The sequence below is a fragment of the Passer domesticus genome, chromosome 2 (assembly GCF_036417665.1).
Source record: "Passer domesticus isolate bPasDom1 chromosome 2, bPasDom1.hap1, whole genome shotgun sequence".
Classification (NCBI taxonomy): Eukaryota; Metazoa; Chordata; class Aves; order Passeriformes; family Passeridae; genus Passer; species Passer domesticus.
Window position 1 is genome coordinate 104,723,546 of NC_087475.1, and position 15,717 is coordinate 104,739,262.

General features: G+C 44.5%; 1 protein-coding gene across 1 annotated transcript in view; it reads right to left on the reverse strand.

Annotated features, from left to right (window-relative positions):
- Positions 1-90: 90 nt before the first annotated feature.
- LOC135294658 (uncharacterized) overlaps positions 91-15,717 on the reverse strand; it is a 16,160-nt gene continuing 533 nt past the window's right edge. The window contains exons 3-20 of the mRNA XM_064410234.1: positions 14,418-14,455; positions 13,029-13,169; positions 12,020-12,082; positions 10,769-10,889; positions 10,282-10,374; positions 9,084-9,244; positions 7,935-8,020; positions 7,638-7,721; positions 6,769-6,831; positions 6,548-6,625; positions 6,366-6,454; positions 5,652-5,688; positions 4,292-4,440; positions 4,012-4,074; positions 3,628-3,703; positions 3,157-3,241; positions 2,908-2,995; positions 91-2,399 (exon numbers count right to left, since the gene is read on the reverse strand). Of these exons, the coding sequence (XP_064266304.1) occupies positions 2,289-2,399; positions 2,908-2,995; positions 3,157-3,241; positions 3,628-3,703; positions 4,012-4,074; positions 4,292-4,440; positions 5,652-5,688; positions 6,366-6,454; positions 6,548-6,625; positions 6,769-6,831; positions 7,638-7,721; positions 7,935-8,020; positions 9,084-9,244; positions 10,282-10,374; positions 10,769-10,889; positions 12,020-12,082; positions 13,029-13,169; positions 14,418-14,455 (1,626 nt within the window). The 3' untranslated portion in view covers positions 91-2,288. The remainder of the gene's footprint in view (positions 2,400-2,907; positions 2,996-3,156; positions 3,242-3,627; positions 3,704-4,011; positions 4,075-4,291; positions 4,441-5,651; positions 5,689-6,365; positions 6,455-6,547; positions 6,626-6,768; positions 6,832-7,637; positions 7,722-7,934; positions 8,021-9,083; positions 9,245-10,281; positions 10,375-10,768; positions 10,890-12,019; positions 12,083-13,028; positions 13,170-14,417; positions 14,456-15,717) is intronic.

Sequence of the window (15,717 nt, forward strand, 5' to 3'; positions counted from 1 at the left end):
TTGCTCACAGAACTGCTGGTAACTAGGAACTGGTCTTCTGCAGAATTCGGATAAACTAACAGCCAGGGAAAAAAAGGAAACACAGGGGCCTTTCACCAGGATGAGTAAAGTTTATTTTAGTGACCTCAGTACTAGGAAATTCTTGCACTGGAAATGTGCATTGATGAGATATGTTTAGGCAAAGGGAGGAAGCAGTAGTACTGTCAGTCAGTAAAAACTCAGTTCTTCTTCCCACTGTTAGGAGGATGCAGGTACTTTTAAAAAGTAACTGTTTACTTTTGCCTTTCTCCTCCCAGCAACCTGAGCTCCCTCATTATGCCCACAGAATGAACTAAATATTGAAATTAGAATCTTAAAGTAGTGAAACATTTAGGAAGCGATTTGAAGTAAAGAGCTTTATCTAGCAGGGTTGTAATTGAATGTTTTAAACACTCATCTCATAATTCCTTGAGTAATACCATTGAATTAGGAAATATTCAGCTATTTCCTTCAAGCAGTAATGTTCCTAACTGAAATTTATTCTTGTGAAACTCTTACCAACTCCTTTATTGCTAAGCACTACATTTCAGCAGTTTCATTGTAATTTATGTTGGTAGTGTTAATAACTTATCATAAATAATATAGGAAATGTCTTGCTTTGAGATTGTTCTTCCTAAAGCTGAGCTATACTAGACTCCAGTGAAAAAACAGTTGTGTTTTTATTCAAGATAAAAAGCATAATCAACCATACAATTAACTGTGCATGCTGGTGACAGCTGATGGTAGGAGTTGATGTTTTAACTCAGGAAATTAAGCAGGGGACAGCAATGCAATGTTCTTGGATTCAGATGCCCTCTGACAACTTCAACCATTAGTAAAGCACTAGCTCTGGTTAAGTTGTATGCAAGTATGGGAAAAAGAAATTCCAAAACTATACTGAGTTTGGCAGAAACTGCAACTACTTTCTGTTTCTTCTTTCCTTCCAAGCTATATAAGAATTCAGTGATCTTTGCTGTCTGTAGGACAGCTGCTCCAGCAGCCTGATCACAGTTCCAGGATGCCCAAGATGGTAGACAACAGGAGATACCTCTGAGCATTCAACCCAAAATGAGCACAAATGCTTAGGTTTAGTTACTCCTAAGCCTTTCCTTTCACATGGCCCTAATGGTTATGGCAGGACAAAGGTAATAGGGAATTTACAGTCTGGAGTCTTTCAATAAAACAACATGGTGGCTTACAGCCATGTCATGCTGTATGTAGTAATCCATGTCTACCTTGATTACTTTAGGAAGTAATTTAAAGATAAGAGAAGGTTGGCTTCTTATCTAGAGCAGGCTCTTTGCTGCATATGCTCTTTTGCTCTTTGTGCAACACCTTTCTTGCATCCAGCTTCAATTTTGCAGTAGCTCAGTAGCATTTCCTACAAATTCTACCTGTATCTAATAGCTGGCTCAGCATCCCTTGAACAGTATTTCATAGCATTATCCAGTGATTTCTTCCATTTGGACACCTAGATTATCGTAGGCTTATATATAAGCAATCAGCAGGAGAAAAGAGGCTCTTCAAGGCTTAGCTTGAGAAATGGAGATGTGCAAAAGAAAGTCAAAACACTGCACCAGGGCTTTGGGGTGGAGTCAAGAAGTGTTCAATGGTGTGGCTTTTCCTCCCCTTGCATCCCAGGCTGAAAGGGAGGCAGGGCTCTGGGGCAGTGAGCACACCCAGACACTGACCTTGCACTGCTGGCAGCACCTCCTTAGCTACAGGCTTTGTGGTTTGCTCCCAGTGCCTGAGTACAGAGCCAAAACAAACACTGCCTAAGTGCAGGTGGGTTAAGATCCTCCTCATTCCAAGGGTGCTAGGCAGTGTTTGCTGCCTTTCCCTTTCAGAAACAGTACCTTTGTTCTGTCCTGGAGGAGTTCCATGACCAGGTTATGGTTGTACCTTGCCATGTGCAGTAGTATGACCTGCCTGCATGCAGTCCTGCAGATGCAACTGCCTTCCACCCATACACAGGACCCCTACATAGGAAGAAATTGTAGAAGATAGTTGCAGCTTCCCCTGTTGGCAAAACCCCAACTAGCTAGCACAGTTAGTCTCCCTAGTATAAACTGGACCATCCACCAAGCAGGGAGCAGAAATTATGTCTGCTCAGCCTCAGTGCCTGATTAGATCAGTGGTTTGTCCCCATTCCTCAGATGGGCCTGCTACTATGCCTTATTCTGATGATCACTGAAAACAAGTTCACTCTAATACTTGGTCAGGTCAGACTAGGAAAAAAACCAGACTTGTTCCCCATCTTGGTTGCTCCATCATGCGAGGATGTCATAATAAATGGATGGTTTTTTGGTCTGGTCACGGAATTGCTCTAGCTTTAGGCCGATCCTCAGAAGAACAGCTTCATCCCACCATTTTGCCATGACCTGGGAGAAGATGAGAGGCAGAAGGAAAAGGATGAATGAAATAAAGTAGCATCATACAGATGCTCTTGAAAGCCTCAGAAACAATTTCTCCCCCTCAACATTCCCAAAAGATGTTTTCTCCTTTTACCCCAGTAAGTATGGCATCACTGTGTTTGGGATAATGGCAGCTGTATGACTTTCAATTGCAAAACATAGATCTTTCCCCTTTACATGACACCTGTTTCAAGAGGAAAATATTTAAAAAGTTAAAGATATTAGAAATAAGAGAGGAAAGGGTAGTGACAAATACTGGATATTGATGCAAATAGACAGGGAGACAGAGAAATCTTTCTGAAAGATAACCAAAGAGACCTCTGCCATTTAGGAGTGAGGCAAATCACCCTCAAATTTAAGTTTTATTTCCAGTACCTGCTCGCTCCTCGAGTGAGCTGTGTGAAACAGGTTGTGATGCAGGACAAAGCCAGCCGGGGATTTTGTGCCACAGCATTCACAAAGAGCAAATACTCACCTGGAGGCTAATTGGAAGCCCAGCAGTAGAATATCCAATGGGAACAACAAGGCCTGGAATCCCAGTGAAGTTGCCAAGCTGCATGAACCTAGGGGGAAAAAACTGTCATCACTATTCCTGGGGACAGCAGCAAATTCATCCTTTTTTGGTAGAGACAGCTATGATTAATCTCTCCCACTTACAGTCTGAAGGTCTTTGCCAGCTGTTCCCAAATGTTTGTTTCTGTAGAGCAAATAGCACTTTCCTTACCTCATGGACCGGACTGTGAAGGACATATCGCTGCTCCCAGTCAAGAGATCACATTCATAAATTCTTGGAGCAGTGCAAGGAACAGCTATGGAGGAATCACAAAATGACTGAACTTGAAAGGGACTTCAGGAAGTCATCCTGTCTAACCTTCTGGATCAGGAATGGTCACCAAGTGCAGGGTGCCCGTGACCATGTCCAAATAGCTTTTGAATGTTCTCAGGGATGAAGATCCCACAGGCTCTCTGGGCAACCTGATGCAGTGCCATGGATATATATATATATAACCACTAAGTCTACAAATACACAGTGATCTCTCTAATCAGGTTGCATTATCTCTAAGGGTGCAAGGCACAGCAAAGTGCACAAAAGTCATACTCTCAAAATTGAGGAGGGAAAGTTAATGAAGTGACTGCTCTTAAAAGGCACCACACAGCTGTTGAGGACTGTCTCTTTAGCCAAGAGTGCCAATACCTGGTGTAAGGATACAGTTCACATTGCTGAAGATCTCTTGCAAAAATCTCATGCTCCGAGTTCTCTGTCGATTTGCCTACAAGCAGAGAGAATACTGTTTGATGGGCCCTCTTGGCTCACAAAATTCATGTTTGATGTTGGCAGACTCTGCCCATCAGCATCTTTGCAAAAGAAGACACCATTCCCGCAATGTGGAATCAGGGTACAGGACAGGTGGCATGTCCTCTGTGGTGCCCTACCATCCTGCATGCTTTCACAGCAGAGGACACCTAAAGCTGGGTGACATCTTCCCATATGTATGGGGAAGCTAAGAGAAGCCCCTATCCGACCTTTACAGTTTCACTAAGTGCCTCCCTTCAGCCTTCACCCCAGTGTGTTCCTCACCTTAATATAATCCAGAGCTGTGAACTGGCAAGCCAAGGCCAAGCTAGCCCGAGTTTCCAAATTCTGAAACAGAAAAAACTGATCAAGGCTCTGCTTGCAGGAAATTGAACTGTGACAGCCCAGGAGTTCTCTTCCAGGTCTGCCCTTCTATACCAGTAGCTATCCAACAGGTAGTTTGTCATAGAAGAAGCAGGAGCACCTCAGGTTTCTCACTGACATGACATTTGATCTGTATCAGCCAGAACAACTACTGACACTGCTCCAAGCTGCTGCTACTTACCATTTCATGGAAATGTTTATTGAAGTCGGGTTGCAGGAAGTCCCTCATCTCACTGAGAATGCAGATCACATGTGCCACTCGGGCTTCCTCCATCTCTGGAAGAGAGACTTCAACCACACTGGCTCCCAAACTCTGCAGGTGCTTCACCGCTGTGTACAGGACAGGTAAATGACAGACAGCATCCCTGAGTTCTCCAGGCTTCACAGAAAGGCTGCAAATCCCCAGCCCCTGCAGAGTGAGAGTCTCCAAACACCATTGCAGGGCAAGCACCTTCAGTGCACCCCGTGGCATGCACAGCTGCAGCTGCTTCCTGCAGGGAAATGCTTTCAACCTAACTACAGCTCAGTATTCCAACAGAGCAGGGGCTGCAGACAGGTTCCTAACTTGCTGCATTTCAGGCAAATTCACCTCACTCCTCTAGCCTCCCAGTTAAGCCAAACAGTAAAAGGACTGACAATGTTTCCCTGAGCACTACACGTGACCAGTGTTCTATCAGCATGAAGTGATTATTTAGCATCAAGAGATCCCATTCAAAGCCTCTTCTGAACCATAATGGTAAAGGAACCAGGGAATACTCAAGAGACCAGGTAAACAATACAGAGCCACTAAATCTTGATGCACTTTAACAAGGCTGAACACCAAGACTTTGGGAAAAGTGAATCTTTTGTAGTCTGAAAAGAATCCTCTTCTTTCTGTGACCCCAGCTTCTTCATATATACCCAAGCTTGCCTATGATCCACCTCTCCTAAGAAAACTGTATAAATGTACAAGTGTGTTTGTGGAAATAAGGAGGGTGAAGAAAATCCAGGCAAAGCCTGAATACTCAGCTCCAGTGCAACTACTATACCAGGCACTGTAGAGGCCTTCTCCCCTGCCCCCAAGTACTCACCAGGATCAATTTTGCTTAGTCTAAACTCTGACAAAGTCACCCTAAAGGCGCCACTTGGCAGATTTCAAGGAAATACCAGAGGACTGGATATATCACAAAGACCTAGTACTCTGTTACTACTGAGCATTATGTTGTGAAACAACGCCTTTCCTTAAAAGTCTTTTACCATTAAAGCTTGCAGAGTAAGTATCACTAAGCACAGATCTGTCTTTATACACACAAGAGGCCGAGCACACTGGACTGCATTCTTCCATTGTAATCTGACAAGCCTACAACTGCTGAGCTTTTTAACCCTCAGCAGTCAGGGGGGCTTCCCCAATACAAAGTTACTGCTGTTTATCCAGCAGACCCCTTTAAGCAACTGCCTTTAAGGACTTCAGACAAGAGCTATTTAATGCATACATAAGAGGAACACCAAGTAACACCATAACATCAGGCACAGTAAGAGACTTAGAGACTTTCCCTCTTTACCTTTCTCACAGGCAGACAGGACTTCAGCATCACATGCCTAAAGAATAAGAGGAAAGAACTTTAGTAACTGCTCTCTTCATCTTGGTGAGCACATTCACCAGGACTTCAGTCCTTTCCTTGTTCCTGTCCCTAACAGCAGTGAAAGTCCTACAGGACTTAGGTCACATGCTGCAAGAGAACAGCTTGCAGGTCACACCCTTAATGAAAAGGAAAGGTCACCTTTTCCAGAGCAGAGAATATTCCTCATCTGCACTGTGCCAGAGACAGTGTCTTTTTTGTATCTTCAGGAAGAAATCCTGAGTACATTTGTGGGGCTGTATTACAATTTTCAAGTAGTACTAGCTTGCAAGTCCCATTTTTACATAGGAATAATGAAATAACATTCAGCAGCTACAGCACTGTCACCAAGTGGATACACTCCTTTTCCTCATTTGATTTTAACTACCTTTTGTTATCAGTTCAGAAGCATTGCTTCCAATAGAATCAGCAGTAGTCATTACCTTCTGCAAGGCTCCAACAGACTCTTACTCAAAAGGCTGCCTTAGAAAAAAATATCTCCATGCTGATGTTTTCACACAGGCTGTATTATCTTCCAACTACAGGACTAAATATGAGAAGCTTTAATGATGACAGGCAAGAGACCAATGAATGCACTGGGTTCCTTTAAAATCTTATTTTTCAAAGCAGCAGAAAGATAAGAGATAAACCAGGCACCTTAAAAAATGTCCAGTCCACTCCCAGTTTTAAACCTTTCAGGTCAGGAGCACACATATCAGACAGGGTTGCTTTGGGCTGTTTCAGTCCTGCAGGGAACAAAGAAGAGTTCCTGCTTTTATTCCAGGATGCCTCTAGGAAGGGAGAGCATCTGGGCTCAGGGAGGGAGAGAGCTCACCTACCATATGGATAGAGCAGATCTGGCTCAGCAAGGATACTGTAAACAATGGCTGCATCTGCCACTGATGTACAGATAGGGCCTGTAAAAGAGACCAGTTATAAAAAAGTGACAAGAGGTAAATAGTACCTTCCTCCCCAGGTCTTTCCTAGGCAGAGATTGCCTCCCCTGTATGAGAGAGCACCACACAGCAAGGTCCCTGAAGCAGAGCACAAATCCTCTTACCTACACTGACTGTGGAGTAGGAGAGTGGCAAGCTGCCATGACAACTGATGCGCCCAAATGTACCTGGGGAACAAGAAATGGGATTTAGCTGGGTATCAGCAGTCACTGGGAAGAGCCACCTAGATGGCTCTGGTGCACCCAGGGTAAACAGCAAACCCCTGCCAGTCACTTTTATGTCTGCTGTTTCAGAGCCCAGTCTCTCATCCTTCAGTACCCTGCTCTGCTGACCCCAATCTGTCTCATCAGTAAAACATGTGAATAGTGAAATTGGTTTCCCCCCAGAGAAATTATTTACTTGAGGGGAAATATGTGCAGGGACATTTTGGAATATTTGTATTTAAATATGCAGAAGCAGCATTTGTGGTGTGGAGGATGGGGAGGCAGGAGCAGGATTATCAACAGCAGGAGACAGCACCCCATGGGAGGTCTGACTTCATGGTGAGACTTCATGCCTAACACCAGCTGCATTCTGCAAGTACTCATAGCACCTTTCTGACCAGTTGCATTTGGTTATCATCCACAGATGAATCAAGATGTGTCGAGCTGACCACATGTGAAGGACAGAAAGAGAGTAATGGCTGAGTATCTGGTCTCAGATGAAAGGTAGAAAGGAAAGGCAGCATGCATATTTTGTTTAGTATTTGACGTAAGTTTGACATAAGGTTTTACGAACATACGTTCAACAGAGAGTAGAGAATACTTAAATGCTGCCATGCTAACCCTCATGACTCTAAGGGTGTTATATTTCAGAGTTTCTCTGGTCAAATTTTACTTCACAGGAATTAATAAGTGTCTGACTTGTTTGTGGCATTCTATCTGGAACAGCAAACAAGACAAACACACACCCCTCCATGATTAAAGGGCTCTACCTTTCAGCCCCACCACACCACAGAACGAAGCAGGAATCCTCACAGAGCCTCCTCCATCTGTGCCAATAGCCACGGGGCAGAGACCTACAAAAAACCCACGCATTGGCCTGTGATCAGAGACACAACATGTTGCCCTGTCCATTCTACCAGCAGCTGTATCCAAGACAGCACACAGAGCTCTCTGTTTAGCTACAAGTTCCCTCCAGCTGCTAAACCCAAACCCCCCATAAAAACTAAATGCCTGAGGTACTTTGGCTCAGGATCTTCCTCCCACCATCTCCATTTAGGACCACCTACCTGCTGCTACAGCTGCTGCTGACCCACTGGAGCTCCCACCTGTGAAGTGGTTAGGATTGTAGGGGTTCCTAGGGATCTTGTGGTACCTGAAGCAGACAAAGATTGTTTAACTTAACTTTTTCTTAGGAGGACTGCGTGCACTATAGGGCAGGAAAAGATCCAGAAACACAGCTCAGAGATTCTGATCTCTTGGTAAAAGACGCCACTTAATCTTAGAAAGTGCCTATCCCTAAAAAACAGGATGGAAAAAAGACTTCTGCCTCAGAGTCCAATCTCCTGTGAGCATAAGCAGCCCATCCAAAAGAGGCCCAAAGCAAGAGAAAAGATGCCACTTCAGCTCTTCTGTTGGCAACGGCACCGTGCCATTTCTGCCTGCCACAGTGCATGATGCAATTCCAAAAGGTGGAGCAGTTGGTGGCCAGCAATCCTTACAGACAAGCAAGTCAGCTCTGCCCTTTATCCCCAAGCAGCAGCTCCCCACGCCTCCAGCCTGACCACAGCCCCAGCCAGCAGAGCCCTGCCAAGCCGCCGGGTATCCAGCCGCCCTCCCACGGTGAGGAAACGCTGGAAATGCTGGCAGCTGTTGCAGCTGAGGGGGAGCCCTAGTTCCATCCAGCTGCACATGCACCAAGTGTGTCTCTACACAAGGCTTATCAAGGCTGTGAGCACCACTGCTCTGGGGCTGAGGTCTCAGCTTGGCTATAGCTGGAGAATTCACCGTAGTAAAGCACATTCAGTGAACCTGGTTTAGCTAGGAAGTAAAACCACTATGTTCTCCTGAGATGACTGTACCTTTTTCTCAGTATTCTAGGCCTTCAGCCATCACTGAGGCTGAGCATTACATGACTATTTGTTTTCTGTCACAGCTTTTGTGAACCACTAATACCATAAACATTCACACCTCCAGGCCCGTAAGGCCTGACAAACCAAGTTCCTTACTCAGAAGACAACACTTGGAGCCTCTCCTCCCTTTGGTTTCAGGAGCCTTCAGGCTTCCACAACTACTCTAACCCTCAAATGTACAGTACTGGGTTTTCATGCCCTCAGGGTTCCGTCATGCTTCCCCTTATTTTTGTACTCTTCCCTGTGAGTTCTGGACAGTCATAGATATTTCTAGACTGGGAGAAGAGAGAAGAAAGGGATTTTTACCTATTAGGGTTGCATCCAGTTGTTCCAGTCCCTAGTTCATGCATGTTTGAGACCCCAATAATGATAGCCCCAGCCTCTCGCAGCTTCTTGGCCACAGTAGCATCTTCTGTTTCTGGCTGTGTCCCAAGATACACTGTTCCCACTCGGTGATGGTAAGGCACCTCAACAAGAAGACACCTAATTATTCATTCTAAAACCCTAGCAAAGGAGCACATGCACACTTCACCATCACAACAGATCACAGACATTAGGACCCATGGAGGTAAGCAAGGGCTAGGGACCATGACTCTTCAACTTGTCCTGTGTTCATCTCTGTGACTTAACCCTTCAATATTTAGAGGGACATTTAACCCTTCAGTATTTGGTCCTTCTCCCATGCAGAGGAGTCCTTTTCACACCATGATACAGTAGAACAGAAACATGTAGATCATCAAAGTCTGCCTCCCTGCAGCAATGAAATTGCTATGCCCAGAAGCTGAAGATCACCTTGGCCCCACAGCACACAACTCTCTGTTCCATCTTTCTATGGACAGGGCTGCATCATTTCAGATCTGCATGCTTTTGAAGACTGGCATCAAGATTAGTCGAATGTCAAAATAACAGATGGGCTTATTTTCAGGATATGCTAAGTATTCTTTACTTCAAGGCACCAACAGAAGAATCTGTACACAAACAGGACCCTATGTACATAGGGGTACATCTCTGCAGAACCTACAACAGCCTGATGGCACTGCCACAAGTATCTACTGTTAGCTGTTGTTAGGCAACAGGTAAAAATCTTCGTCAGTAGGAATTTTCAAAGGAACTTGTGTATTTCTGGCAGGTGTATTTTAAGGTGATAGGGATGTTTTGCCAGTGGAGCAGAATCAGTGCCTGAGAAATACAGACAGTTACACCCACTTTACAGATGCTTTTATACATTCCCATTTCATCACAAGAGACTGTTTCCCACACCCACCCTCTACTCCCCATGGATTAAAAAGATCAGTACAAGATATGGAGCACGTCTGCTTTATGCAAGATCTGTCTTCACCTTGCAAAACTTGTTAATCCTACTCACTACAAACCCACATACAACCCCTCATTACAAACATATTCTCAGGCTTCTGCTGAGAAGTTGGTCTCAAAACCTTGTCACAGTGAGCTGTCCAGGTTAACCACCTGCAGCAGAAACTGGCAGCTAGACAAGGAAACTCACCACTTTGAACTCTTCTTTCAGGCACACTGGGATGCCATCCAGACAAGACAGGGTACACTTATTCCTGTAACGAGTAGTGGAGGCCTCAGCCATCTGCACAGAGAAAAAGAAAAAGCATAAAGCATATGCTGTGTATATATTTAGCTGAGCTGAAGGTCATCACCAGTATTGGAATGGATATAAAAAATGGCTTTCTTGGCCAGTCTATCAAAGTTTCCTTCTTCCACCATATGCTGGTGGGAAACTACAACTTGGAACCATCTACACTAATGGATGCTACATAAGCACAGAAGTCCTATTATAAACAGTCATCCAGCAGGAAACAGATTGATTTAATGCTACCTCTCTTCACAGGAAGGAAAGCAAACTTGTTTGTAGTCCACTAAAGAGAGTGAGGAAAAATGTACTTATTTTTCTGTGCATATTTGCCCTTTTCATGGATGCTTGGGGTGGCAGAGGCCACTTTCCTACCGGAGGCAGACATTACCAGCATTATTTGCTCCTGGTCCCATTGCACTATGGCTCTGAGCGGTGGCGTGGATTTGTCACAGTCCTCCAACATGGCAATGATGTTCTTGGCTACCTGGGTTGGCGTCAGCTTCCCACTCCTACAAGACAGGAGAAGTTGGGAGTTTGTTACAAGACCTCCCCTCACACATTCACTCACAGGATTTGTCTCCCATGCAGCAAGATGGCAGCTGTCACAGCTTTAAGCAAGAATTGGGTAGGAATCTCTGTGTGGTGATGATCTGAATGCTGTTGACACCACCAAGACTTCTTTTCCTTAAGGGGAGAATTTGCCTACACAAAATGCTCCTTTAGAGGAGAGGCAAAAGCTAGGAGAGTTAACAAAATGTTCCTGAATCATCAGACAGATAAATAGCTGACAGCTATACTGAGAGTCCTCATGCTCCTAAAAGCTTGGAAGCTACGAAACTCCCAGTATATTGAGCTAAGACCAAGAGGTCAGACCCCTTTATCCCATTACAGAGAAGGGGCTGCCAGCAGTACTGTCATAACCCACCTTTAAAAAACCTTCCCTCCCTCCTGGCAAAGTGTGTTTGTGGTGTAACACAGCCTATCTCTGGCTGACACAAAAGCCTCAAGGCCAAGATGCACCTGTAACACCAGACTGCAGTGTCAGCCCTTTGCTCCAATGCCACAGCCTGCAGGCAGAAGTGGCCCTTGAGGAACAAGTTCTAGGGGTGCAAGAAAATTTTTCCAAGGGCTCCATTTCTGGCACATGTCCCAGAGGCAACTAGGATTACCAGGCAGACAACAGAGTTAGGGAGTTGTTTTCAGTTCTTTCCAAGCTGGACATGTTTACTGGGTGAAAGCAAGTGTCATGCTCAGAGAAGCACAAGGAGCTGGGGAACCAAGGGATTCATCAGAGACCCACAGAATGCACAACTGGCTTAATCCAGATCAACCTTCCTCTACTTCTCACTCATGTCTGAGAAAACAAGATATGTAGAAATTTCTCTCAGACAAGACTGACAATAAGCCAAAGAAAATGACATTTTAATATCCTTGCAGGGCTTGTTAAGTTGTGCCAGCTCTCCCAGCTGACTTTCCTTTGTTATTCTACTAAAGGAAAAGAACAGCAGGAAGTGATGATAAACAATGGCACCTCAAGGACAATGCTAACAAAGAGATGCCTGAGAGCCTGTGGAAAAGTGGCAGCCCACAGCAGAGGAACATGTGGGACAGGTTGTTTCCAGACCATAATTTCACCTACCTGTAGCATTCCAGATAGTCTTTGATCCCTTTGAAGCTAAATCCATTCCTAGCAGAATCAGACCTGCAAAAGAAAGGATTAAAAGGTGCAACTGCAAGCTACCACAGCCAGGTTTGTTCACACCTGTAGACTTCAGCATTACCGTACAATGCAGATTTGGGCATCACTCACAGCAAACCATGTGGATTGCCAGCCCTTGCATTACACCTCACACTCTGTCAGATTTCTTGCACACAATCCAGGCAACAGGCACACTGTGGATGCCACAGAAATAAGGGACCAGTTCTGCCAGTATGTTCTAGTTTCTTCATATTCCTCCTGAATACAGCAGTCATTAAACTGTTCAAAATGTATTCCAGATTTACATTTGCTACTCACCACTACAACACTATAGCCTAGCTGGAATATACTTGTGAATCTACTCCCAGGACCTCTGTCAAAAGTTCAATCCAGAGACAGCCAGCAGCACATCTGGGTGTGTAGTGCAGGAGTGGGAAAAGCACCATGCAGCTCACACAAGCAAACTGCTTCAACAGCAAATCAATAGCTCTAGCACATAATCAGTAGACCATTTCTCATCACTAACGAAGTTAATTTCTTGTGCATAATTTTCTTTAGAACATGTGTTCCTGCCCTCCTCCAAGCAAACATGGTGTTCTCTTTGAGATTCCCTGCAGGCTAGAAGCAGCACTCCCGCAAAGTCACACAGAGCAATCTATTTACTGACTAGCCAAAGTGTACCTGCTCTAATAGTGCAACCAGAGCCCTGGTAAGGGCAGAATTTGGTCTCTTCCCAATAGGCAGACTTTTCCCTTTCACACTGCTTGTAATTACTGGTGATTTGTAAGTTACAAAAGGCAAGATGACTGACAGCACTGTTTGTTTTGTGAAATGGCTGGGCATGGATACAAGAATTCGATCTAAATTGCTGACAATGACAGCTTCCCACTAACACAACAGTGCCAGCACGTGTATTCTTCCACTTCTCTCTTACACATCACATACTGACCTTGCATCTGTCAGCTGCTTGATAACATCTGAAGGGCTTTTAGCTTCAGACTTGTCTTCTGTAACCCCTGCAGCAACCTCCGGGATAAACGTGGGATCTTCATGAATGTCAAGGGAACGCATAAGCGAGAAGTTGTTCATTCTGAATAAGAGAGAGTCACTGCTGGAGTTTTCAACCTCGACTATGACTAATTTTTCAGACTGTTCAGAAGGAACCTTACCCAAGAACATTTTGTCTTAGCAGTCTGCTTTCACAGCAGGGAGTTGCAACAGTTACAAGCTAATCTCTCTCACATATTTCCTAAAGGCAGCATCAAATCTATTCTGCCTGTTTAACAAAGCCTCCTACCTCTTGATATAAGGCCAACCTCCGTAAACTCGAGCTGGGAAAGAAATGGCGGAAGCTTTTGATTCACTTTAATTGGACCTCTCATCCACAGACCAAACAAGACAGGAGCGGAGAGGAAAGTAAAAGGAAAATATAGTGTAAGCCATACATTCAACTACTAATCCGGTTAAAACGAGCACCTCTTCAGACTTTTTCATGACCTGCTTGAACATAGTTTGTTTGCAGTCAAATACAATGGGGATTGCAGCATAAATCCAGAGCTTGGACCACACAAAGCAAGGAGATCAAATCCTCACAGATATCCAGGAATGATCTGCAGTTTAACAGCAGCGACACTTGCCTGGGTTTGATTTGCTCAAAAAGCCCACATTCCAAGTCAAATTCAGGGCTGAGACAGTTCTCAGTATCCTGGGATCTGCACAGATGACCCTTCAAATGATGGGCAAATTATATGAAAAAAGCATGAAGAGGCTCCTGAACCTCTTACACAAGTGTCCACTTACTCCTTACTTCAATGTATACTTGAAATCAGTTTCTGGACAAAAACACATGTGAGAGAAAGAAGAAAGACTAACCTAAAATAGAGAACATCACAAAAAAGAACTTACCAAAACCTCTGAACTTTATGTCTGGCCTCACTTCCCCACTACTACTATTCTTTTAACCCTATCAGTGATAAGAACAGCATATTTGCACAGCCACCAGCTTTGAAAAAACAACTGTCCTTTAACAAAAGAACAAAGAGACACAAAAGCAAACAAAAGGCAAAAAGCAAAGCTGGGGAATACAGTTCCTATGCACCTGCATGAGTGTGAAAAAAGGTTAATTTCTTCTCATAGAGACCCACTTAAATGACAGCAGTTAAAAAAATAATCTAGTAAACATCTATGAAGTAATCTTATCCTCCAATCAAATTATGCAGCTTTTCTCTTTAATAAATACAATTTCAGATAACCTACAAGCAATGTGCAATGCAGGTACCTTAAACATAAAACAAGAAATAAAAGAACCTCAGAGTGGGAGAAAAGTCCCCACGCTTACCTCATTAAGAACGGCAGTAAGCAGATCTGCCCAAAAGCCTAGGAAAAAAACAAGCAAAAATGTTGGTTTGCAGCAACTTTGACCTGAACACCTTCTTTCACTAGACAAGGAATGCTGAATATGCTCACAGTTGATGCAGGCTCGGAGCACACTAGAGAGCATTAGAGTGCACACATGCATAATGCTATGCAGTAAGGAAACTGCACAAATACTTGCATTTTACACCACAAAAAATGGCCTGAAATGCTTTCCCCCCACGTTTCATATTTATATAGTTATAAAAAGAGTATTCTTCTGATTCTTCTGCCTTTGTCCTTCATTGACTCACACAGAAAGCTAGCATCTGCAGCTGCAACACTATTAAGAAGCATCTACATAGCTCCCATCCGTTATTTTCTTCATGTTCCACAGATTATGCAAACACTGGATAAGGCAGGAGCTTATTGTTTTATTTACTATTAGGACCTTGCCTGTCTCTCAACCAGCTCCCACGGTAACATGAGTCAACTTGGAAAAGTGTGAGAAATTTAGAGACTTTGTGGTAGCAGACAGCAGAAAATAGTCTTTCAATACCCTGGCTCGCAGAGTAGCAGCATCAACAGTCCCAAAGAGACCAGCCTTGTTCTGGCCTGTCTTAGAATCTTAACAATGGACTTCAGAAACACGTTGTGAGATGTACAAATACAGTACAAGTCTGAGGCAAGGCTCACACTGCCAGCCCCACAAAGCGGCATGTTACCTCACACATTGCATAAGAATTACGGCACCTTTTAGAAAACACACGGCTCCTAATCTACATCTAATCTAGCACAGCACAATCCCGTAGGAGACTGAGAATCTCACATCTCCCTTCCAAGGGAGGTATCGGGAAAGGAAAGAAGCCCTTCGCCATCCACCAGAAGCAGTCACAAAGCAAAAGATAAAGTACTCCGGTTGTTACATCTCCACAGAAAGCCACTCCTAAGGTATTCTCACAAATAAACACAGCCCATCAATCTGTTTCACTCCAGGCCCAGCTGGACACCAAGTTCTGTAACAGGTGACACGGCTGAAAAGAAACTTTTGTGCCTACTTCGCTCAAAAGGAAAGGCCAAGCAACAGCAGCAGCAGCAATGAGACCCAGCTGCTTCCAGCAGAAGCAGGTGCGAGGGGGGCAGTGCCCAGGCCACGCAGGCTTTTGTCCCCTCTGCATCCTGACCCCGAGCGGTCCCAGTGCCACAGCGGGATCAGCCAAACACCCCGGGGCCCGCCCGAGGGGAGCACCGGCGGCACCGCTGCCTTCAGCACCCTGCTGGAACGC